Source organism: Lagenorhynchus albirostris, chromosome 12 (genome assembly GCF_949774975.1).
Source record: "Lagenorhynchus albirostris chromosome 12, mLagAlb1.1, whole genome shotgun sequence".
Lineage (NCBI taxonomy): Eukaryota > Metazoa > Chordata > Mammalia > Artiodactyla > Delphinidae > Lagenorhynchus > Lagenorhynchus albirostris.
The window spans coordinates 66,316,790-66,341,742 of NC_083106.1; the positions used below are offsets into that span (position 1 = coordinate 66,316,790).

At 45.8% G+C, this 24,953-nt stretch overlaps 1 protein-coding gene across 1 annotated transcript in view; it reads left to right on the forward strand.

Moving 5' to 3' along the window:
- Nucleotides 1-24,953, forward strand: part of MDN1 (midasin AAA ATPase 1) — a 154,869-nt gene that overhangs the window by 100,506 nt on the left and 29,410 nt on the right. The window contains exons 58-81 of the mRNA XM_060168184.1: nucleotides 504-630; nucleotides 1,301-1,471; nucleotides 3,935-4,149; nucleotides 4,525-4,912; nucleotides 5,670-5,779; nucleotides 6,403-7,108; nucleotides 9,010-9,171; nucleotides 9,623-9,896; nucleotides 10,642-10,877; nucleotides 11,466-11,561; nucleotides 12,194-12,288; nucleotides 12,549-12,670; nucleotides 13,274-13,420; nucleotides 14,274-14,383; nucleotides 15,003-15,076; nucleotides 15,562-15,760; nucleotides 17,533-17,692; nucleotides 19,529-19,675; nucleotides 20,202-20,328; nucleotides 21,517-21,622; nucleotides 22,156-22,271; nucleotides 23,138-23,623; nucleotides 23,882-24,108; nucleotides 24,702-24,854. Of these exons, the coding sequence (XP_060024167.1) occupies nucleotides 504-630; nucleotides 1,301-1,471; nucleotides 3,935-4,149; nucleotides 4,525-4,912; nucleotides 5,670-5,779; nucleotides 6,403-7,108; nucleotides 9,010-9,171; nucleotides 9,623-9,896; nucleotides 10,642-10,877; nucleotides 11,466-11,561; nucleotides 12,194-12,288; nucleotides 12,549-12,670; nucleotides 13,274-13,420; nucleotides 14,274-14,383; nucleotides 15,003-15,076; nucleotides 15,562-15,760; nucleotides 17,533-17,692; nucleotides 19,529-19,675; nucleotides 20,202-20,328; nucleotides 21,517-21,622; nucleotides 22,156-22,271; nucleotides 23,138-23,623; nucleotides 23,882-24,108; nucleotides 24,702-24,854 (4,754 nt within the window). The remainder of the gene's footprint in view (nucleotides 1-503; nucleotides 631-1,300; nucleotides 1,472-3,934; nucleotides 4,150-4,524; nucleotides 4,913-5,669; nucleotides 5,780-6,402; nucleotides 7,109-9,009; nucleotides 9,172-9,622; nucleotides 9,897-10,641; nucleotides 10,878-11,465; nucleotides 11,562-12,193; nucleotides 12,289-12,548; nucleotides 12,671-13,273; nucleotides 13,421-14,273; nucleotides 14,384-15,002; nucleotides 15,077-15,561; nucleotides 15,761-17,532; nucleotides 17,693-19,528; nucleotides 19,676-20,201; nucleotides 20,329-21,516; nucleotides 21,623-22,155; nucleotides 22,272-23,137; nucleotides 23,624-23,881; nucleotides 24,109-24,701; nucleotides 24,855-24,953) is intronic.

Below are 24,953 nucleotides of genomic sequence, written 5' to 3' on the forward strand. Positions count from 1 at the left end.
AAGTTACTAGGTGTGGGACTTCCCTGGTGGTGCAGTGGTTAAGAATCCGCCTGCCAATGCAGGGGACACAGGTTTGAGCCGTGGTCCGGGAAGATCCCACATACCGCGGAGCAACTAAGGCCGTGCGCCACAACTACTGAGCCCACACACCACAACTACTGAAAACCGCACCTCTAGAGCCTGTGCTCCGCAACAAGAGAAGCCACTGCAGTAAGTCCGCACGCCGCAACGAAGAGTAGCCCCCACTTGCCGCAACTAGAGAAAGCCCGTGCGCAGCAATGAAGACCCAACACAGCCAAAAATACATAAATTAATTAAATAAATTTATATAAATGAATGAATGAATGAATGTTACTAGGTGTTCTTCCAGTAGAATTATTTGCTCATTTTTAAATAAATGTACTCCAAGTCCTGTGTGTTCCATCTTCCCTTACATAGCAGTTTTCTAGCAGCTCATTGAAAGCCTACAGCCCACTCTCTCTCCCTCTTTATTTTTGGAGCAGGTCCAGCAAAAACCAGCAACCCCATATAGAGGAGGAGATAAGTCATCACATCACGTTTTGTCTTAAGCACACACCAGTTGCTCCTCAAGAGCTTCGAGACCTTTGGTCCTTAGTGCACCATCAAAAGGTAAAAACCAAAATCAAAATCAAAAAACTTCCTTTGCACTATGAGCTGATTAGATTTTCTATGGCAGACTGATTGCAGAACATCTATTTATTCTCAAAAACTGCATGTTGTAAAACTCTAGTCTTATCTGAATTAAGTTTCAAAGGGGAGAACTTTGAATGTTCTTTGGCAGTAATTTCCTTGGTATTTCTCTACTCTTATCACAGATCATTTCATTTGGTTTCCAGTTAAATGAGGCTAAAATATTTGCTTATTTTTATTTTATTTGCTCAAAAATGTATTGTCAGAGTGTTTTTTACCCTTCCACAAGAGTAACTGTTAAATGTGAATAGTGGTAAACTGTAGTTAATGTAACTTCATTAGTACAACGTTAAATTTTTTTGATAATAATGTTTTATTCATTTATTTATTTTGATCACATAATTGTGTGATTATTTTAATTAAGTTTTCTCATGCACTTTTATAAAGTCAGATCTTACGTTTTATAAAATTATAAATAGGTTAAGTGACTTGACCAAGACAACTGGGGTGGCAGAAAATCAGGAACATTAGGATTAATAATCTTTAAACCCATGTTAGTTTTAGATGAGTCTTACAAGACAGAGACCTTATAACGATTCATGGAACCTTTCTCAAATACTCTCTTATCTAATTATTCCTTTATCTCTAGATGTCTACTGAAGAAAGGATCTCTTTGTGGTCCGAGTTATTTAATTCCACGTTTACATCTTTCTGGAGCAGTACTGTGACCACAAATCCAGAGTACTGGCTAACATGGAGCCCTCTGCCTGGTGTGCAGCAGAGGGAGACACCCAAGTCCCTTCTGGACCCCACGTTAAAGGTTTGTTGCCATAAAATTATAAAAATGGCTGATGATAGTAGAAGAAACTTCTCAATGGATCTAGCAATGAACATTTATTCCTAGGACAGAGCAGTGACTAAAAGTAAATGATTGCAATACTTTATTTTCTGTAAGATATTAATAAGTGTCCCTTCAAAAAAGATATTCCATCTTAAATGATTTGGGAAATCCTGAATTAATGTAAACACAATTTCCTTTAAAAAGTCTTTAATTTCTCTTCTAATTGAAATATTTTTTCTAATTATAAGATTTTAAACAGTACACAAACATGTAGATATGTGTGCATACGTGTGTGTATATATATATGCATACACATATACATACACAATATGTATACATGTGTATTTATATATGTATATAATGTAGAATTCACTGGGAATAACCACTCTTTGTTCTGTATCCTTCTGTTAACATGCATTTTTATATTAAATACATATGTAAATAAAAACAAGGCCACCTTCTTGGTTCATATGATATGTCGTGAAAATTTGCACCTGTCATTCCAGCTTATTCTTTTTAAGGTATTCTACTGTACTAATGTGCTGTAATGCATTTAATCACTTTCTTCTTGATAAGCATTGAGGTTTCTTGCCTTCTCCTCCCCCTTCCTGTAGCAAACATACCTGCATCAACTACCCTTGTATAAGCCTTTGTCCACTTGTCTGAGTATTTCTGTGGATGTGTGACAAGAATTGGAATTTAACCCTTGGCCAAAGTGTCTTCACATTTAAAGAGATTTGTAAATATTATTAGAACGTCTAGGGAAGTAGGTTTTCGTTTTTTCACTTTTTAAACCTGCAAAGAGACAGTGAAGAGGGAGAACATGAAGTCACGATGACCACGGTGGACTTGGGACTAGAGCACGTTTCACTTATCATATATCCTGTGTTTCCGTATCTTTGCCTCACTAGGTGTTATTAACACTTTAAATTATTGCCAGTCATACAGTTAAAAAAAAAAGTCTCATTTTGATACATATTCCTTTGATTATTATTCAGGTTGAATGTCTTTACATATGTATATTGATTGCTTTATTTCTTTCTCTGAATTTTCCAGTCATGTTTATTGCTCATTTTGTTAAAAAAAAGAAAAGTCATTAATCATCATTTTATTATTGAAGATCTCTTTATGTATTATAGATATTAAACCTTTACCCAACATATATTTGGAGATACATTTGTAGTGTTCTGTTGTCTCTCAAGTTTGAAGATGTTTTCTTATATCACAGAAGTTTTATAGTGTTTTCTAAATATGCCGGTCCCTTTCTACTTTCTGGCTTTGGTATCATGCTTTTTAAATAAATCTTCCTTCATTACCCACAGAGTTAAAAAACACATTTTCTCATATTTCCTTTTTTTTTTTCCCCCCAGCTGTGTTGGGTCTTCATTGCTGCGCGTGGACTTTCTCTAGTTGCGCGAGCAGGGGCTACTCTTCATTGCGGTGCACGGGCTTCTCATTGCGGTGGCTTCTCTGGTTGTGGAGCATGGACTCTAGGCGCACAGGCTTCAGTAGTTGTGGCTCACGGGCTCTAGAGCGCAGGCTCAGTAGTTGTGGCGCATGGGCTTAGTTGCTCCGCAGCATATGGGATCTTCCCGGACCTGGGGTCGAACCCATGTCCCCTGCATTGGCAGGCGGATTCTTAACCACTGTGCCACCAGAGAAGCCCTCATATTTTCTGTTTTTGTTTTTGTTTTATGTTTACATCAGTCTCATCTGGATATCTTGTTTTGTGAGGTGGGGATGCAAATTTTTTATTTTATACAAACAAGCATATCCTAAAGCAGTATTAGCAACGCCAGTTTTGACTAGTTCATCCTTTCCATCTCTTTTGAAATGGCCACCTCTGTCATAACACCTTATTCCCACAATGTTCATGGATTTATTTTTGGACTCAGTTCTGTTCCATTGCTCTATTAAGATTGATTTCTTTAGTGTAAAACATCTCTCAAAGCTTTTAGTGTTAAACCTTATGGGTCCCCAAGAGTTGCATAGAGTCAGGTTTGCTCTCGTGTATTTGACCCGCTAACCCTTCGTTCATGGACAGCTGTTCCTGTGTCCCAGGTTAACAGTCCAGGGAGACAGGCTTGTCCCTGGCTCTTCTATTTGTCTTCCAACTCCTTCCCCTGCCTTCAGGTCTCACCTTCCTGCCCCCAGCTCTGCTGCACAACTGGTCTTCCTGATGCCCAGGTTTGAGGGGTTTTCTTCTGCATGACTAAAGCACCCACTGCTCCTCCTTCATAGAGAATGGAGTCCTTCAAAGGCCCACTGCACCCGCCCCCGTTCTGCCCTTCTGGTCCTGTCTCAGGCTGATGTTTACCTGTTTCTAGCAACCTGAATCTCCTTTTAAAATTTCTTTCTTTCCTCTAAGGTGCCCCAGTGCTGCTTGTTGAAACCCTTTTTTTTGATTTCTAAAAGTTAACATGACTCCTCTCCCCTTATCAGGGTCCTGGAAGTCTCAGTAGAGCCGTGTTCTCCAAGTGCTGCTTTGAAGTCTTGACCAGCAGCTACAGAGCAAGTCCCTGGGATGTGAGCGGCCTCCCCATCCTGTCCTCCTCACATGTCACCCTGGGGGAGTGGGTTGAGAGATCACAGCAGCTCCAGGACATCAGCTCGGTGCTTTGGACCAACATGGCTGTCCCTTCTGTAGCAGAGTTCAGGTATTCCCTCCCCCAGGTAGACGGTACAGCTCCCATCTTTCCTCCAGAGCATGTAGTGGGGACCTCGGTCAGAGCTTTCTTCAATAGTGGCTAGTTCCAGTGGGTGGAGGAAGGGTGTTTTCTGGCTGGATGAGCAGGTTTTCAGTCCACGACAGAGCCTGCTGTGAGCTGGCCAGCCACTCTTGTCAGCTATAAGTATATTGTGATCAAGAAGGTGGTACTTGGAAAACCGTATCAGATTAAGTGAGAACAGAAATTCACCTCTAGGTGTAGGCAGTGCAGTCTGTCTTGTCATTTTCTGGAAGAACAAGTAGCATGAGAAAGGAATGGTGGTCGCTGTGGCGCAGACCCTTAAGTGCTTCCCTGTCCCCACAGACGCACGGATTCCCATCTGCAGCGGCTGGTGCTGTGCCGGCACTTGGCTGGCCTGGCAGAGCTGCTCCCCGAGCCCCGGCGGCAAGAGTACGTGCAGAACTGTGAGCAGCTGCTGCCTGGGGACAGCCAGGCATGCCAGCACGTGGCCCAGACTCTCGGGGACATGGCCGGGCAGGAGACGCTGCCCAAGGAGCTGCTGTGCCTTTTGCTCACCTCCCTGCGCCACTTGTTCGGGGAGGGGGAGGGTAAGCGGGACCTGCCTGAGCCAGCCCACCGTGGGAGCCTGTGGGTGAGCCTGGGCCTGCTCCAGATCCAGACCTGGCTTCCCCAGGCACGCTTCGACCCCGCCGTGAAGAGGGAGTACAAGCTCAAGTACGCCAAGGAAGAGGTATGGAGGGAGGGTTTGGAGCGCGGGCTGCATCCCTGACTGCCTGGCTTTGCTTAGTATAGTACTCCTTTGTCTCCCTTTGGATGCTCAGAGCACAGAGGGATGATTGTACATAAGCTGCCCTGTGACATTCCAGGAGTGTGTTCTAAAGACTGTGTTTTCCTCTTTGCGGGTTCCTCTGAGTAGGTTCAGGCACCGGGAGGGGCCTTTCTGATGTTTCTGCTGATAGGCTGCCCTGGGCAGAGGGCACAGCAGGAGAACTCTAGTGGTATCCTTCCCTATCCAGATCCCTCTGCCTAAAGTATGTTGTGGATATTTGGATTTGGGTAACTTCTTTAGACAGCGTATAGCATTCCTTAGGTTTTGAACTTTGGGTGTTTGTTATCCAAAACTCAGGAAGTAGGTAGATTCGGATAATGTGGTGTATCTCTTGCTATTTGAACTTGCAACCAAACTCAGGAACTGAATACATTAAGATAGTGATACACTAGTTCTATATTTTGAAGAAGGAAAATTATGTTAGTTGGGGTGATGACCAGACTGCTGTAGCAGAGACTTAGAAGTTCATTGGCATAAGTGAGATAGTGTCTTTTCACCTGACAGCTCTGAGGTGAGTGGTCCAGGTTAGTGGAACAGAAACCCCTGCCCTTGGGTCATTCAGGTTCCTTCCATCCAGGGAGCGACCCTCCCCCAGGGCTTTGTCTCTGGGGCCTGGCCCTAGCTGGGCACAGCAGACCAGTCTCTCCCCTTCCGCTAGTTACAACAGCTGCAGTGTGAGTGGAAGACCCGGACCCTCTCATCCCATCTGCAGACCGGAAGAGACCTGGAGGATGAAGTAGTCCTCGATCACTCTCATCCTCACGTCAGGTAACACTGTGGTGATTATTCCAGTTGGGGGTTATTGGCTTGAATATTCTTTTTAAAAAGACATTTTGTAGTATAGTTACAGTGTTAAGCTGAGGTTATGGTCTACATCTCTGAACTACATTAGCAGGTAGATCCCAAAGCCATGGTTATAATCAGGAAAAATACATACTCTGTGAAAGGCGGGGGAGGACTCGCATGGGGCCAGGAGGGTTGAAAGCAGAGCTTATTCTCAATGTGGAAGGAGTGGGGTGTGATGACGTGCACTGTGGAGATCTGTTACCTTAGGAAATACTGTTTAGTAGTGGGTTCTGAGTTCCAGTCCTGTCCCTGACCTTTGGCTTTAAACCTTGGGTAGACCACTCAATACCTTAAACCTCAGTGCCGTATTTGTAAAAGGAAGGTAATAGTGCCCACTTCAGTGAGACGTGCCCCCGAAGTGCTCAACGACACGTGTTGCACGTAGTAAATGCCTGTGTATATATTATCCATTTTCATTATAATTGTCCATGTATCATTTTATGCCTCAGTGGCTGAAATGTCTTCCTGCTGTTTTCCTGAGACTCAGTCTAGATTTGCTGCTTTGCTTCTGACAGAATTTGCATACTGTGTTAATTTGCCTTTAGGTTGCTTCGCCAGAGAATTGATCAGCTGGAGAACTTAATCTGCAGCCTGTCCAAGAAGCAGGCCTTCAGGCCCCCGCTGCCTGCGTATGAGTCCCTGGTACAGGAGGTCCACCACTATGTCACCAGCATCGCCAAGGCCTCTGCCGTTCAGGACCTGCTCACTCGGCTCCTGCAGGCCCTCCACACGGACGGACCTCGGGCTGCCCAGATGGCCCAGAACCTTCTGAAGGAGGAGGCCTCTTGGCAGCAGTCACACCACCAGTTCCGGAGGCGGCTGGCAGAGGAGTTCGCCCTTTACCCAGACGCAGCAGCCCCGCTGCAGGCATCCGTCCTGCAGCTGCAGCATGGCATGCGGCTGGTGGCGTGCGAGGTCCACGCCTCACTCCATGGTGGTGTGGTCTGCGCGCACAGGCTGGGTGCCCTGGCCACATCCCTGTTGGCTTTCCCATCAGTGGGCCCCACCTTCCCCACCTACTATGCTCACGCAGATGCTTTGTGCTCGGTGAAGTCGGAGGAGGTCCTGCGAGGCCTTGGGAAGCTGCTCCTTAAGCGCCTGGGAGGAAAGGAGCTGGAGGGCAAGAGCCAGAGGCCCTGCCCCACCCAAGAACAGCTGCTGCTGAACGCCCTCCTGTACCTGCGCTCCCACGTGCTGTGCAAGGGAGAGCTGGACCAGCGGGCCCTGCAGCTCTTCAGACATGTGTGTCAGGTAAGCCCTCCTCCTGACGGGAGCTGGGGGCACGAGCAGGTCGCCTACAGGACACTAGCGGTGCCCGGTGTAGGTGAGACAGTGTGGGAAGGTACTGGGGATCTAGTGTCTGCTACTTGGCTTTTTCCCATTTAACTGTCAGGTTTAGGGGCCTTTGTCAATTTTTAAGAGATTAAAAAAAATATTAAGTGTTGTTAGCCCTTTATGCCTGATACACACTTCAAATATTCTCTCCTTTTTTTTGGTTCTTTGACTTTATGGTGGGTTTTGCCATGTAATTGAATGAACTTTTATTAATATTAAGAAAATAGGGGCCTAGGTTCAATCCCTAGTTGGGGAACTAAGATCCTGCAAGCCAAGCAGCGCAGCCAAGAAAATAAAATAAAATAAATTCTGGGGCTTCCCTGGTGGCGCAGTAGTTGAGAGTCCGCCTGCCGATGCACGGGACGCGGGTTTGTGCCCCGGTCCGGGAAGATCCCACATGCCGCGGAGCGGCTGGGCCCGTGAGCCATGGCCACTGAGCCTGCGTGTCCGGAGCCTGTGCAGTGGGAGAGGCCACAACAGAGAGAGGTCTGCGTACCGCAAAAAATAAATAAATAAAATTAAAAAATAAATTGTTTTTTCCCTTATCAACAAAAGCAACTTGTTTTCATTGTAGACAATTAAAAGAATAAGTATAAGCGAAATTATTCGATCCTGCCACTCAAAACTATATAACTGTTAACACATTGGTGTGTTCTATTATAGGCTTGCTCATTTGTGCATGTATCTGTAAGTGTACATCTGTGACACTAAATTTTTTACAGCTGTTTTTTCCCAGTGGTTTACGATTTTTTAGGGTGGCGGGGAGTAGACCCTTTTAAAAAATACAAATATTAGCAGAGTGATCCAGTATTTAACAGATAAAAGGGCTGCTCTGGTTGAGGACAATGCTATACCCTCTGTGGTCCCCGAGATAATGTCCTCAAATGGCTCGAGCCCTACAAACCACTAAGAAAGTCCATTCTGTTTTACAACTTGCCTTTAAAAATCTAACAGCTAAAATTTAGTGCTTATTTCCGTCATGATTATGGTATTCTCCACCTGCATCATATTTAGTGACTGCGGGTTTTCTGTTGTATGGGTAAGTCATTTAACAGTTCCTTTCACTGAATATTTACATTTATATGTAAAGGTTTTTTTTCTGTTTTGGGGGGAAAAAAAAAAAACAAACCAGTGCCATCCTAAAAGTCTTAAAGCCAGATCTTTGGGTAAAGCTTCTAGAAAACAGAATTGCTGAGACAAAGGTTAACTGCTTGCTTGGGCTTTTAATACAAATTGTCATCCTGGGGTTGCTTATCTTCTCAGTTCTTCTCAATACTGGGTGGTTTCTTTATAGTTTTTGCCAATTTTAGGGCTTTAGAGGTAGTAGGGAATTTAAGAAATGTCTGGTATCGTATAGCCCGGTTTTGCCTGATTAGTTCCCCTCGACCACCCAGTCCCCAGCCCATTTTCCCTTTTCCAGACCCCCAGGATATCTCCCTGAGGTGCTGGCCAAGTGCAGTCTGCATCACACACCCACGTTGCTGACCCTCACCCTGTCCTTAATGCAGAGCACCATTTACGCCTGATGGGGAGCCCCCAGTCGTGCCACTACAGCAAGTTTTCACACCTGCGAAATTGTAACAATACAGCAGGGGGGTGTTTGGGAAACTCAGGTTGCTGCAGATACACAGTTTGAAAACAAATCCCATTTGCTCTCTGTTACATGGAATTTAGTGTCTTGGATGTCGGCATTTATTTGTTCTTGAACCATGGTATTTTGTTTTCATGAGGAAGAGATAGCAAGTCTTGCCTCTTGTTCATTGTAAATGCCTCAGCAAAGGCAAATAAGCTTCCTTCGGAATGTGTGATTTTTTTAGGAAATCATCAATGAGTGGGATGAACAGGAACGCAGAGCCCAAGAGAAGGCCGAGCAGGAAAGCAGCCTGTACAGATACCGGGGCAGGAACTCTAGGACAGCCCTGAGCGAGGAGGAGGAGGAAGAGTGGGAGTTCAGGACACACTTCCCACCGCATGGAGAGGTTGGAACGAGTCCCCTTGGTACCACACACCTGCCCTTTGAATTCTTTTTTTTTATTCCAATTTTATTGAGATATAATTGACATACAGCACTGTATGAGTTTAAGGTGTACAGCATAGTGATGTGGCTTAACATACATCATGAAATGATTATCACAATAAGTTTAGTGAACATCCATCATCTCATATAGATACAAAATAAAAGGAAAAAAATTTTTTTCCTTGTGATGAGAACTCTTAGGATTTACTCTGTAACTCACCTACAGCAAGCACTATGTTAGTTCCTGTTACATCCCTTTGAATGGTTTTGTAATTTTTAAAACATTTCTCAGTGCACGTAATTCCCTTTTTCATTTTCTTGATCATTCACACTCCATCCTTCCCCCTTCCTTTTAGTCTTACTAGAACTGGATTTTGACTTTAAAAGTTCAATTGCTCTAATATTATTTACAGGACTTCGCAGATATTTTGGTAGAACCAACACTAGAGGCAAAGAAGGGACCTTCAGATGGACAAGAAGAGGAGACTGCCACAGAGCCCGCCCTCCTGTCACAGAGCTCAATGCAGGCTGTGATGCTGATACACCAGCAGCTGTGCCTCGGCTTTGCTCGGTCCCTCTGGTACCAGCAGACTCCGCCGCCACACGTGGCAGAGCACTACCTCAGCCTGTTTCTGTCCTGCTACCAGACTGGGGCATCGCTTGTGACAAACTTCTACCCCCTGATGGGTATGGTAGTTTACTTTTGTTAAGCTCTTGGGAAATCAAAACGAATAGATGTGCTTGCTACTTCTGGGACAGTTGAAACTATTACGTCCCTGTTTTTTGCTAAATTCCTTATTGTTTCCTTATCTTAAAGGACTTAAGCTAATTCCAAAAAATTGATTTAAAATTCTGCAATAAAGATGGGTTTTCACCCTTTGAATACATGGGGCTAAAGGGATTAAGAGTAAGGATATAGAATTAGTTTAAATGGTCTCGTTTCTCCGCATTATTTCCAATTTCCCTTTCACAGCATCAGTGCTTTTCTAATGAAATCATGTATTCCTGGGAGCAACGTGGCAACTCAGAAATTAATCTCACAGGATATGGTTTGATGCAGTTTCCTATGTGACCTCATGAGTTATTCCTTGCAAGTAGGAAGGAGGCTTTAAATTTCATTTCTGCCTACCAAGAAGAGCTACAAAAACTGGGAATTGGAATCCTCAAACCAAACTCTGCACCCTCTTGATTACATGCAGGCAGCATCTGAGTTCCTCTGTATATACCGAAACTTGGGGCAGATTTTGGTGACCACTGTAGTATTGGGGTCACAGCCTTTTAGACCTTTGCTGCTTTGTGGGTGAATGGCATTGCAATATCTACTTCATTTAGTCGCAGTCATTCATTATTTCTGAGCATGTTGCTGACCTCATTGTAACTTGATACCAACTTTACAGATACCAACTTTACAGTGATCTTGTTAACTTCACAGGAGTTGAGCTGAATGACCAGCTCTTGGGCAGCCAACTTTTGGCCTACACCCTGTCCCGTAACACTCTCTTTGGGGAGGGGACCTTGGACCTGATGGTGAAGCCTGACGGTCCCTATGACTTTTACCATCACCCCAACGTCCCGGAAGCTCGGCACTGCCAGCCTGTGCTTGAAGGCTTCTCAGAGGCCGTCCGCCAGCTGCTGCAGGATTGGCCAGAACATCCGGCGCTTGAGCAGGTAGGGCAGCGGTGGGGAGGCGGCCTCTCAACTGTCCTGGGGGCAGTGACTTGCACACTGGATACGCAAACAGAGGTTTACAGAACTGCGGTTCAGTGCAGTGTTATTCCCTGGAGGATGAATATACCAGGTTGTAATGCTGTTGTGTAAATGGTGTTTGATATTCCACTTATTTTATCTGCTGCTCAGGGTTTTCCGTCCATGTATTGAAGTGCTGCTATGTTGCTGTCTTTATTCAGACACATCCTTATACTAACAAGGGCCTGGCTTTTTCAAGTTTTAACTCAGACCTCGCTCTGTGATCATTCACCTAATTCTGTAATAACTTATAACAGAGAGTAATAAGAGTAATTACTTTATCAAACTCAATCTTATTTCCAGAGTAGTGCAGCAGATAAAGTGTTTATCTTGGGCAGGATCTGCAGCCCTGGAAGTTTCACCCGCAGCTCTCCTAAGTGCTCACAAGGCAGGGCCTTTGCATGAAACTTCCAGTCAGGCCCCTCTTCAGTACCCTGTGACTTTGGGTGATTGACAGTCCCACAAGGATGCCCAAATCTTTTTCCCTCCCCTTCCCCCCCTCCCCTGCAGCTGCTGGTTGTAATGGACAGGATTCGTAGTTTCCCACTTTCCAGCCCCATCTCGAAGTTCCTGAATGGCTTAGAGATCCTTCTGGCAAAGGCACAGGTAAGAGGATTCTCTCCAGTCCTCATTTTAGTTATAGTCAACTGAAGAGATTCTCTTATTGTTAGAGGGACAGGATGTGATAGTTTGGGTTGGAAAAGGATGAAAACTCCTTGGTTTTTCTGACATAAGGTCAGATTATTGCAGGTGAAGCCACTGCCTCCATGGGACACAGGGAACCTGCCTCACCTGTTCTCAAGGGTGGGACGCAGCGTCCACCAGTCCTAAGGGCTCAGTCTGCCAGGACTTCTTGGTTGGCCTTCAGACCGGCAGGGTGCCTCCACTCTTCAGCCCCTCAGTCCTCTCACAGCCTCTGAAGGGGCTGGTGCTCCCCTGATTTTCAGATTAGGGCTCTGGACTTTGGAGGGGTCACGTGACTAACAACAGAGATTCAGACTCAGGTCTCCAAACCCTGTGCTATTTGCTCTGCTGGAGGTCTGTCAAGTGACCAGAAAGAACTCAAAGCTGGATAAGCTGGATGTAAACTCATTCTGGTTAGTTATTGGTAAATCAGTATAAAAGTTGTTGAAGGTCCCAGGGGTCTTTGCTCAAGAAAAGTCCAGGGTGTTCCTGAGTGAGGAGGTGGTCAGGGGACTGAATAATGGCCATAGTAAATTTTATCTGTGTTTCTTCAGGATTGGGAGGAGAATGCAAGTCGGGCCCTGTCTCTGCGGAAGCATCTTGATGTGGTCACTCAGATGGTCATCCGTTGGCGTAAACTGGAACTGAAGTAAGTGATACATTTGTCACTTCCCCTCCTGAACTTAGGTTGTAGGGATATAGTCTTTGGATAGTTTGTTTCCTCAGAGTTTATGTAGTATGTCAGCTGGAGACCAGACAACAGCATGCGTTCGGAGGCAGCAGACTGGGAGCTTCTCCATCTCCATTTGGGAGGAGAGAATAGTGAATATTTAGCTTCTGCTTCTGTGGTTTCAGATGTTTGAATAGGTTTCCTTAAATGCCTCCTTGGCCTCTACTTCCATGTTTCAGCTGCTGGTCCATGAGTTTGGATAATACCATGAAACGCCATACTGAGAAATCCACCAAGCATTGGTTCTCCATCTATCAGATGCTGGAGAAGCACATGCAAGAACAAACAGAAGAGCAGGAAGGTAACACCCGTCTCTAAATCCCCTGCTTATTTAGAGGGTCCAAGCTAAGCTTGAAGTGCAGCAGAGTGTGGGGTTTACCTGCTCCCATGTGTCCTCGCCCCACTACTTTCACATAGGATGTATCATATGACTGCGAGGTATTCCTGAGAGGTCAGCCAAGAAAGCTGTGTAGTTTTATTCTTACTAAGAATAATAATGGAAGTCAGAGAGGTTTAAGTGACTTGTCCAGAGTCTAAAGAGCAAGTCATAAGTAAAGTTTTCTTCTCTATATCCATGAGACAAGTCAAAGAGAAAGTTTCTGTCTTGGTAGGTAGTAGTTAAAATGCTTGAGTTAAAAGGGTTTCATCTCCTACTTAGAACAAGTACCTCATAATTCAGTTTCCTAATTTGCTGTGAGTGCATTTCACACATACCCTGAGTGGGGCTGTAGTTTTTAAATCAGCTTGGAATTTAGCTATGGTCCTTGCTTCAAAGCTTCACCTTAACTGGTGTCTCTACTTGACGGCCATCCCTCGGGAATCCCATAGTAGACTGTGTGCGCTTTGTGACAGCAAGTGATGGTGGCAGGCACGTGTATGTTTTCTTCTTTGAATCTCTATAAAGATGACAGACAGATGACCCTGATGTTGCTGGTCAGCACGTTACAAGCATTTATTGAAGGATCTTCACTGGGAGAGTTCCACGTACGACTTCAGATGTTACTGGTTTTCCATTGTCATGTCTTGCTGATGCCACAAGTTGAAGGAAAAGGTAAGGATATACATATGTATGTATAATATTTTTTCTTTAATTTTAGCCTTTGAATTCTCCACATGAGACAAGTGTCTTGTGGCATACCAGGTTTTAAACAAGACAGTTTCAGTTGTCTTTTCCTATAATGTGATTCAGGTTAGGTATAGAGAAAAACATTATAGTTGAGTACAGACTGGTTATAAATGAAGCCCTGGCTAGCGAACCGTGGCAGAGGTAAATCACCAGATGCAGAGCTCGGGAGCTGGCATGTTGAGGCAGCACATCTTTCTGTCTAGACAGTGCATATGTCCTGCTAAGCTTCTGCTTGATCCAGGCCATTATTAGTAGGTTCTTTGATCTCAGGAGAGCGCTGCCACGTGTCAAGGAACTGCACATAAAACTTCTACTGTCGATTCCTATCGCTGACCACAGCAGTTTAGACAAAAGTGCCGCTGTAAAATGAATATAGATTTACGTGAATGAGCTGTCAAGGTGAGCCTCTTAATATGCCATCTTTTAAAACAGACTTAGTTTCTGCTGACTTTACAATAAGATTCCGAGAAAGGTTGGAAATTGTGAGTTTGGCAGAATGTCTGAGTACACCATCCTTAAGAACAAAAGTGCAACCAAAAAAATCCAGTACAAACTGAAATGAAAACATAGGGTAGGATTTAGAGCCTACATCTCTGGGAACTGGTAACCCCGGCTTCCTGATGAGCTGTTACATAGTCTGCATGTGCTACATTGCACTGTAATCTCGTGGCCTAAAGAGTACGGAGGAAGGATCATCACTGAAATGTGAACCTCAGAGGGGGAGCCAGCAGCACATGCAGCAAGTGTGGTGTTTTTGTTTCCTTTTTATTTCTTCCAGATTCACTTTGCAGTGTTCTATGGAATTTGTACCATTATTACAAGCAGTTCTTTGACCGGGTCCAGGCCAAAATTGTGGAACTTCGTTCCCCCCTAGAAAAAGAGCTTAAAGTAAGATCAACGGCTGTCATAATCACTCTTAGGAGGACAAAATCAGCAAATTCTCCCGCAGTTCTGTTCTTTAATCCATTTGACTGTGAGGCAGGGGGATCTGGGGAATGGAGAAGAGCATTGCAACTGCCAACTAGCATGGTGGGTTTTTCATTTTGTGGCATTGGCTCCATTGCTGACCTGGCCGCGTGTGTGAGGGTTCCGGGGCGTGGCCCCTTTTCAGAGGCTCCTAAGAGGGATGTTAGTGCCCGCTCCCCTGGTCTTGCCCAGGCTGATCTTCCACCTCAGATGCGTACCATCTGGTGTTGGGCTATGGGCTGTTGAGGTGCTGGGGGTGTAAGGAGGATCCTCTCTTTTTGACACTTTCAGTGGTCGTGGAACCATCCCTGGTTTAAGCTAGAGTACATAGTGACCTACTGATTGTAGCAGCACTTTTTTTTTTCCATTGCTTTGAGACAAACACATGGTTCCTTTATTAGACTTGTTTTACTTGTTCACTGACACACAGTCCTGTGTTTGAGATGGAGTGGGCTCTGGTCTTTGGCAAACAGATGATCTAGAAAGAACAGAATGACACCAGCTTTATAAAGCCATTCCTTGAGCTTCATTTATCTTACAGGAATTTGTTAAGATATCCAAGTGGAATGATGTCAGCTTCTGGTCTATTAAACAGTCTGTGGAAAAGACACACAGGTAATTGATCTTTTAAAGCTGGGGGTGACCAAAACTCCAAATTTTTGAATGGTAGACAGCATGACTACATTGTTACAGAGCCCTGACTTGTGCTGCCTTGAACTTAACTAAAAAACACTAGACTGTTTTGCTGGCTTCCCAACACCACGCCCTTCCACCCAAAGCAGAGTCTCCCTGCAGGAGGAACGGATGTGCCTGGAGGCAGAGCAGGCTGTGTGCCGTGGAAGGTCGAGTCCTCTGCCACCTGCTCACCTTGAGCAAAGTGATCCCACCGTTCCTGGCTTTTTTTTCCTGCTAGAAAAGAGAGACGAGAACACCTGCCATACTTTTTCCTTTAAAAAAAGATTATCAGTTTCTAAGGAGCTCATTACGTACCAGAAGTACAAGTTATTAAGTTATCTATGTACGTGTTATATGTCATTTACATATTTCCTCACTTTCCATCCTATTTTTTTCTGCCCATCTCTGTCATTACCTGGGGCCAGAACCCTCTTTAAATTCATGAAGAAATTTGAAGCTGTCCTGAGTGAACCCTGCCGGTCATCCCTGGTGGAGAGTGACAAGGAGGAACAGCCAGACTTTTTGCCAAGGCCAACAGATGCAGCCGCAAGTGAGGAGTCGCCCATTCAGAGTCTGAATCGGGCACTGAGAGAGACCCTGTTAGCCCGGCCAGCAGCTGCACAGGTATTAGCTCGTGGGATAGTGTTTGCTTATTCCTGAGCTAGTTGCGTGGGGTCTTTGCTTTCTGTGGCAGGAGTGTCCTTCGCACTAGGTGAGGGAATGCCTTTGAAATCTTCCTCTTTGGACGAGTGGTATAGCATTGCATGACCTGCTGCAGAGTAAGGCAGAAAGAATTAATCCTGGTGCTGGAAGTTCCATGTTAGCCTGTGGAAACGACTGTTGTGCTTACCTGTGAACAGTTCATCTACCTGTGAGGGAAGATTTAAAGTGTCAGTTTAGGATATTGAAGCTGGCTTTGAGCTCCCACGTGATGAAGCTGCTGCACAGGGAGTGACTGTGTGCAGTGATCTGCTGGTTTGAAGTGGTTGCTGGTGACCGTGGTGTAGAAACATATGTACTCCCATCATGGCCAGTTTCAAGCGCCAAGAGTTAAGAGCTGGCTTGCAAAATTCCTGAAAATTTAAACAGTTATCGAGACCTTGGGTGAGCAGGCCTGTTACAGGAGGATGTCCCTGCTTCATAGTCACTGTGTGTAGGGAGCACTCTTCCCCCCCCCCCACCAGTAACTTTATTTATTTATTTTTGGCTGCGTTGGGTCTTTGTTGCTGCGCACGGGCTTTCTCTAGTTGTGGTGAGCAGGGGCTACTCTTTGTTGCAATGCACGGGCTTCTCATTATGGTAGCTTCTCTTGTTGTGGCTCACGGGCTCTAGAGCATAGGCTCAGTAGTTATGGCGCATGGGCTTAGTTGCTCCACGGTATGTGGGATCTTCCCAGACCAGCGCTCGAACCTGTGTCCCCTGCATTGGCAGGTGGATTCTTAACCACTGTGCCACCAGGGAAGCCCGGGAGCACTCTTAAGGGAGTAATGACTTTTGTCTTCCTACTGTGCTTTCCACCCTGGGTCTATAGAGTTAGCAGTGGGGTTCCTCAAGCGATTTTTAATATTTTAATAGTTCAGAAAGCATAATAGAAATTGAGCATACAGCCATGATAGGGCCGCACACGTGATATGGCTGCCAAATTTTCTTTTGATTGTATTCATCAGTTCACCACTTGTCCTGCTGATCAAATTTTTAAACTTAACTATTGATGACAGCACAGGAATTTCAGGTCTCTTTTTTGGTGGGAGGCCGTGCTGCATGGCATGTGGGATCTCAGCTCCCCTACCAGGGATGGAGCCCATACCCACTGCAGTGGAAGCATGGAGTCTTAACCACTGGACTGCCAAGGAAGTCCCAGAATTTCAGGGATTTTCAAGGGAAAAAACTAGTGAAAATAGGCCTCCGATGGTTGCCTAGTATCTGGATCCTGGTATTTGAACTGTTAGTCAGGAATTGGAGGCAGGGGAGAGATGGTGGTAGAAGTCAGCTTTGGCGAATCAGGTTAGCTTTGCCTATGTGTCTGAGAAGCACAGTGCAGTGCAGCACCTTAAAGGCAGCAGTTGTGCTGTCAGATCTCCACCTTCATGGAGCAGAAGCTCAGGCCCCTGGTGACGAGCACAGAAGGCGCTGCGGGGGGTGGGGAGCAGGGCTTCTGCTACGGGGACCTCCCACAGCAGCAACACACAATGCTGAATACCCGCGGCACGTGCCTGTTTTAATTTTGGCGATGATGCCTTTGTTCTCGTGAGACGTCAGAGACGTGGAGAGGAGAGTTTCCTGTTGCTGAGCCAGGTGTGTGTGGAGCAGCGCAGCATTTAAACTTAGCACCCGTGCAGGTTCGTGCTAGGACTGTTGTTCTTGGCAGTGAGAATAACCTGTGCTCTGTCTCACAGGCCGCGGTTCCAGAACAGCGTCAGGGTGCCCCTCCCGCCTGGGGGGGGGCCCTTCTGCGTCGCTTGCCGAAGCTTGTGAAACGCATGAGGAAGATGTGCCTGGTGCTCATGAAGGGAAGCCCCCTACCCTGCCTCGTGGAGGGCCTCGACCAGTTCACTGGTGGGTGCACACCCAGGATGAGGGGGCTTTGCTCTCTCCGGTATCCTCAGTGGCCTGGGAGGGTTGGAATGAGATACCTGTGTCCTTCTGTGACATCTTAAATAGCATTGAGCAGGTAATTAAGCAAGTGGGTTAAAAACCATCGGAGCCCAGACACAGGAGCCAGCTGAGACCCCACAGGTGGTCACCTTGTCCTCCTCCCGTGCACACCGGTGCAGTGTTAGGCCGTTTTCTACAGCAGCCCTGTCCATGTCAGCTCTTGCTGGTTGGGGACACGAGTAAAGGGTTTCCTAGAGTCTTGAGGCTGTCCCCACCTCTCAAAATGTTGTCTCTCTTGGGTTAAAGGAAGAAGGAGGTTTGTCCACAGTCCACTTCTTTCAGAGAGGTGTAGCAGTCTCGTTTCCCTGTTCGTGCTGTACAGCATATCAGCAGTGGCTGGGAAAGGGACTCCCGACCTTAAAAGATCATTTGGGCCCTTGGCAGCCTTTCAGCACTTCCGCCACCTCAACCCACCCCCCAGCCGCAGTGAGCGTGCGGTCAGGGTGAAGCCAGTCCTTCTTCAGTGAGGCTGCAGTCTGATCTCAGGGAGATCTTTTAAAAAAAAAAAACTTGTTAGAATAATAGCCTATTATCCATTGCTCAGGATGCCCTGCCTGCATTGTTCAGGGGTCAGCTGTACCACATCTTTGGTGGCTTAAACAATAGAAATTTATTTTCTCACAATTCTGGGGCTAAATGTCGGAGATTAAAGTGTCAGCAGGGTTGGTTTTTTCTGAGGCTCTCTCCTTGGCTTGTAGATGCCTTTTCTGTGTCCTCATCTCCTCTTCTGTTAAGGATGCCAGTCAGATTGGATTAGGACTCGCCCATAAAGCCTCATTTTATCTTTTTTTTTAACTTCTCAAAAAAATATATTTATTTATCTTTATTTGGTTGCACCAGGTCTTAGTTGCGGCTCGCCAGCTCCTTAGTTGCAGCATGCGGACTTCTTAGTTGTGGGATCTAGTTCCCCAACCAGGGATCGAACCCGTGCCCCCTGCATTGGGAGCGTGGAGTCTTAGCCACTGGACCGCCAGGGAAGTCCCGGCCTCATTTTTATCTTAATTGGCTCTTTAAAGGCCCCATGTCTAAATACAGTCACATTCTGAGGTATTGGGGGTTAGGACTTCAACGTGAGCTTGGGAGGCCATGCAGTCAGCTTGTAACACTGCCTGTGGCGGGCTGGCAGCACCCTGGTGTTCTAGGTGCCGGTGGGTGCTCAGGAAGACAGTGCAATGCTGGAGAACGAATTTGGGCTTTGGAGTCGGTTCAGCCAGGATTCAAATCCTGGCTTCAAGTCTGCTCTTTACCTGAATGGCCTTTAGAAGATGACTAGACTTCTCTGAGCCTCTTTGAGTGGCTACAAAAAAGTTCTTCTGGAGCTGTGCAGATTAAAAGAACATTTACCAACTACCAGGTACAGCGTAGGAGCTCAATACATGTTGTATGTATTGGAAATTTACCTCAAGTTTTTAAAATTCTTAGTGTAAATCACTGCACATAATCCATGTTCAATAAGTGCTTTTTGCTTGATTGGTTATGAAACCCCTGAATAAAAAAAAAAACAGAATATCTACTTTATTTGGGTTGTTTGTTGTTGAGAGATATGAAGCGCCATGTGTTTTGATTTTTCCGTTATCATGGGTCTTGATCAGTTTAATCATTGAGAATTTACCAAATGCTAGCTATAAAGATGAATGACACCTGGTCTTCGTTTTGACAGGTCCTTGGTCTTGGGTAATTTGAGCACATTAAGAATTCCTGGGGATTTCCATGTTTTCCCCCTTGTCTTCCCTGCAGGTGAAGTAATTTCCTCTATGAGTGAGCTGCAGAGGTTAAAGGTGGAGCCCTCCTCAGAGAAGGAGAAGCAGCGCTCAGAAGCCAAGCACATTCTCATGCAGAAGCAGCGAGCTTTAGCAGACCTCTTTAAACACCTTGCAAAAACTGGTAAGGTTCTCGATGGAAACCCAGTGAAGTGTACTCACCTGATATTAGGAAGACAAATAACATGGGTGATTTGGGGGAAGTTTGTAGAGACAGTTGAGATGGTGGGAAACAAGGTGGAAGGCAAGGTTTGAAACGTGTGAGTCCCAGTCAACACACACGAAAATCCTATGATGAACCATTTGTGACTCCCAAGTAGTTTCACAGTTTTGTAATGAGGTTTCTCAGAAACCATGTTTTTTATTTTCATCACCATATGTTGTACAGCACCCGCCCTTCCAACGTGCATAGGGAGCAACACTTTTCAGACTAACTTGTGTGTGAATCACTGGGGGAATCTTGCTAAAGTGCAGAAGCGGATTCTGTTTCAGTAGGTGTGGGGCAGGGCCTGAGAGTAAGCTTTCTAACAAGCTCCTGGGCAATGCTGTTCCTAGGACTTGACTTTGAGTAGCAGTGGCATTGGGGGGTTCCTGGCACATCTATTCTCTCCTGAGTTTCTTTATTTAACCACCTGCTGTTTATTTCCTAGGTTTGTCATATCGCAAAGGTCTTTCCTGGGCCCGTTCAAAAAACCTTCAAGAGATGCTTCATCTTCACCCATTGGATCTCCAGAGCGCATTGTCTATAGTCAGCAGCACTCAGGCAGCTGATTCTAGGTTTGTGTTTGTAATTATAAATGGAGCAAGTCAGCTAAGCCTCCATGGCCTCATTTGCCAAAGTGGGGAGAGGAGTACTTCTGTCCTAGTGTTGCCATAAAATTAGCATTTAGAAAAGTGCCTGGCTCAGGACTGGCAGGTGGTGAGCACCCAGTGTTAATTTTTTCTTTTTTTTTTAACCTTCTTTTCTTTCATTAGGATAAAGGTAAGGGACGAATTCGAAATATTGGGTGGTTTGGGCTCTGTTGGGGATCTGGTGGGGTAAGGAAGACAAGGGGCCACTTTGAGTGTTTAAAGCAAGTGTCAGTAGTTAGTTAGTAATTGTTGATTTTCTTCTTTCCATTCCTCTTTCCTCCTTGTATTCATGTCTCCCATTATTTTTTTTGGTCCTTTGATTTTTCCTGAGGTCTACTCAATTGATTTGAATGTACAGGTGAAAATCTGTGAGAGAATGGCCACACTTTTAGCTATTCCATGTACATAAACCTAAGTTCCCATATGTTCTTGAATTTTAAAGCCTATAGACTTTGGAGACAGGTGGAGCTCCCTCTGTGTTAGTAACTGGTTGGAAATGAGCTGAGTACAGCATATATGTGTGTTTTCTTTGCTCAGTGGCCCTCTCAGGTGCTTTAAATTTGAGTTCAACACAACACTGTAAAAAGTAGAAATTTTACATAAACATTCTGGATTTTCAGTTTTTCGGGAAAATTTGGCCAAGTGTGCTTGCCTTCCCGTGTGGTCGAAAGTTGACTAGAGTGCCCTCCTTTTGATAGGACACATGCTCCCAGGTTCACTGTGGTCAGTAACGGTCCCTCTTGCTTCTCAGCTGTCATCGCCAAGGATCATTTTGTGCTTGGCTGTCCTTAACCATGTATGTTATCTGCATGGCCCCTGTAGGCATCAGAATTTATGATCCCTAGACTCCACTGTCAAGATAGGCATAACATTTTTATTAAGGAAGCCATATTGTCATAGTTTATTTTCCCACTCTACTTTCAGTGCTAAGTATGCAACACATCCTTTGTATAAAGGACTGATGAGTGGCTGACTGAATGGGTCCTCACAGAAATAAATCTGTTCAGACTCTTGGCTTCTGGTTGCGGCTAAATGGACCAGTCTCTGACTCCTCAGGATCTAGGGTGGAGATAGTGGTTTTAATTAAGTAAATCATGTTGGTTTCTTTCCCAGGCTGCTTACGGAAATCTCGTCTTCGTGGGAGGGGTGCCAGAAGTATTTTTATCGCTCTCTTGCACGGCATGCCAGGCTTAGTGCAGTCCTGGCAGCTCCCGCCAAGGTAGGATGATAGAGCCTTGGGATTGCAGGGGCTCAGGGACTCCAGTTCTGTTCATCCAGGGCAGCGTCCTCAGACCTGGTCCAGTGATCACAGCCCATTACTGGAAGTGACTGAACTTCTTGCAGTCATTAAACTTACAATATAAGTCAATGTAATTTTGTGCTTAATCAGAGAGCATTTTATAATAAGTTCTGTTATTCAACATTGGCTAACAGGACCAAATCCTTAAGAAAAATTACAGAAGAAAAACTTCAAATGGAGAATGCTACCCTCAGATCTTTTCCCCCTGTGAATTGAGAGAAGATCACTGATACCCAATTTTGATGTTAAATTAGTTCCTGTTCATGGAACTTCAGTGGAAGCGTAATTTGAGATGCGCTGCTCCCAGAGGTGGACGTGTCGCCTCTAGAGGGCAGCGCACCCAGGCTCCGTACCCTCACCCCACCCCCGCCCCAGCAGGGGCTCCCCTCCAGGAGCATGGGACCCAGCACTTCCCAGCGGCCCCTCAGCATGCTCTCTTCTCCCCCTGCCAGGAGATGGGTGTGGGCCACGTGGAGCGGTGTAAAGGGTTCTCGGCGCATTTGACAAAGGTGCTCATCCGACAGCGGCGCTCCCTGACCACACTGACCGAGCAGTGGATCCTCCTCAGGTATTGCTGACTGGCTGCGTTTGCAGCACGAATCGAGAGTATAATGCGCAGCTCAGAGTTGCTGCACACGCTGCTCCCAACTATGCAGTGAAGTCTGAGGTCCGAAGGGGCAGGTGGGGTTTGCCTTGGTTTGGCCCCTTGCTTTTGGTGGTGATGCCTCTGCCCCCTGGTTTTGGCAGTACCTCTGGGGGATGGTTCGAGGCCGAGTCAGACGGTAAAAATGTGCACGGCTGAACCATACCTGGGTCTGGAATGAGGGCGTCTGTGATTGGCAGTCCATGTGGGCCGAGGGCAGGGTTGCTTTCATGGCATCGGGTGTCTCAGACTCTGGGCACAGATCAGATGTGAGTCGGCTTTTTGGATCACAGAGTTGCAATTTGCTGAACCATACACTGGTGCTCCTCGATAGAAATGGATACTTAAAAGATGAGGACAGGAAGCCTGTCATCATCTGCTGAGTGGATCCTTGGCTGACAGGTAGTATTTCTAGACTGTAATTACTTCAGCTATTTTCTTCTCCACTCATAAGAGTTTTATCTAGCAAAGTCTACTATATTTACTAGATTTGTTTTTAGAAAATAGTGGTTGAAATCACTGTGGTGCTGTGACTGTGTTGGATGTGAGAGGCCTGTAAGGGGCAGGAGATAAGCAGTGAGCACCGATGCTTCTGCTACACTGAAGGATGTGTTTAAGTACTTTGGAAGGCGTTTGAACAGACTTTTTACTTATCTGGGGAATCCTCTCTTCTTGATTATGTGGAAAAGCCCAAACTTCGTTCAGAAATCAGTGAATTTACCGTTACAAACAGCGCGGTGACACAGTTAAGGTGCCATGTGTTATCCCCATGGGTTTGTTTCTCTGCACAGGAACCTCCTCAGTTGTGTGCAGGAGATTGACAGCAGGCTGACGGGGCCGCCCGTCTACCCCGTGGCCTTCCCCCCTCAGGACGGGGTGCAGCAGTGGACAGAGAGGCTGCAGCACCTGGCCATGCAGAGCCAGATCCTGCTTGAGCAGCTCTCCTGGCTCCTCCAGTGCTGCCCCAGTGCAGGGCCAGCTGCAGGCCAAGGTGATGCCCAGGCACAGGGTCAGCCTTCTGCCCCCTCCCTGGAAGGACCAGAGCTCACCAAGGGGCAGCTTTCTGGAGCAGTGCTGGACCTGATCCCGTCAGATCTGAGCTACCCATCCCCAGTTCCTGGAAGGCAGCTGCCCTCTGGTTGCCGGATGCGAAAACAGGACCAGCTTTGGCAACAGTCAACTGTGAGATTAACGGAGATGCTGAAAGCCATTAAGACAGTGAAAGCTGATGTTGACAGAATTAGGCAGCAATCTTGTGAGACTCTCTTTCATTCTTGGTGAGTGTGCCTACGTCTTTGCTCTGCCTCTGTGTGTGCGGCGCTTGGTCAGGGTTTAGTAATGGGATGAAATGATGGAAGGGGTCATGCTTCAGTCCTCGGTTTTCCAGTGGACCCTCATAGCACTTTGTGGCATACGTCTAGCTGTAAATCTTTAGATGCAGTGAGTTTTAGTGGTTGGAGGGAGGGAGGGAGGGAGGGAGAGTGTGTGTGTGTTAGCACCTTCCTTTCAACATTATGGCATTTCTGTTGTTGCAGGAAAGATTTTGAAGTTTGCTCTTCTGGGCTGAGTTGCCTGTCCCAGGTGTCAGCTCATTTGCAAGGCCTAGAGTCCTTGTTCATTCTTCCAGGGGTAGAGGGTGAGCAAACAGACCCACAAATGGCATTAGTCAAGAGCCTGGAATATGTAAGAAGAGAGATCAATAAAGCCACAGATGACTTCTCTACTTGGAAGACACATCTGCTTACCCCAGGCAGCCAAGGAGGTGAGGACTATTGTTCAGTAAGGGAGTAAAAGCCCAGTGTAGGAACGATATCTTATAGATTTAAGTCCAGGCTGTCCTAAAGACACATTGTGTTTTGTTCTAGACGGATCTGTCCAGGGTTCCAAGGCAGGGAAGTATAGTTGGAACACATAGCTCTTAACTTTTGTTGCCTCTTTTGTTTGAGAACCTTGCCTCTGGATTGCCATCACGTTGCATACTTTATAGCACATGAGTAAGTAACACAGACTCACTGGCTGTTTCAGAAAGTTCTTCCTTAGACTGGAAAGCTGCTGGCTAATGTTTGGACTAAGTTGGTGTTCATATATTCCATCTTAACTATTTTCATATTTTTGGCATTCTTTTAGCAAAATTGTTTTAATACAAGACAATAACCTTATAGGTTTACCTAGGCCGGGAATGTGTCTCTTTCTTCTTTGTACCCAGCACAGCTTGACACTGGCTCAACCATAGCAGGTGTTTACAAGGTGGCTGTTTGTTAAAATGACAAATGAGGATTGTTAATGATTTCCAGAAGCACTGAAACAAATGACTGAGTTTTTAAAAATTTGTTCTGCACCATGTTACTTTACTAGGAAACCAAATGCTGGATGACGGGTTTGTGGAGGATTTTTCAGAGCAGATGGAAACTGCCATCCGGGCCATCCTTTGTGCCATCCAGAACTTAGCAGAAAGAAATAGTAAAAAAACAGAGGAGAACACTCACCAAACAAGACCGCAAGAAGATGGTATGTCTGAGATCAGGAAAATACTAGTTTCTTACTTGATTTAATTTTTATTTTGATGATCTATTTTTGTGGCTAAATATTTAAGGCCAGATGTGGGAA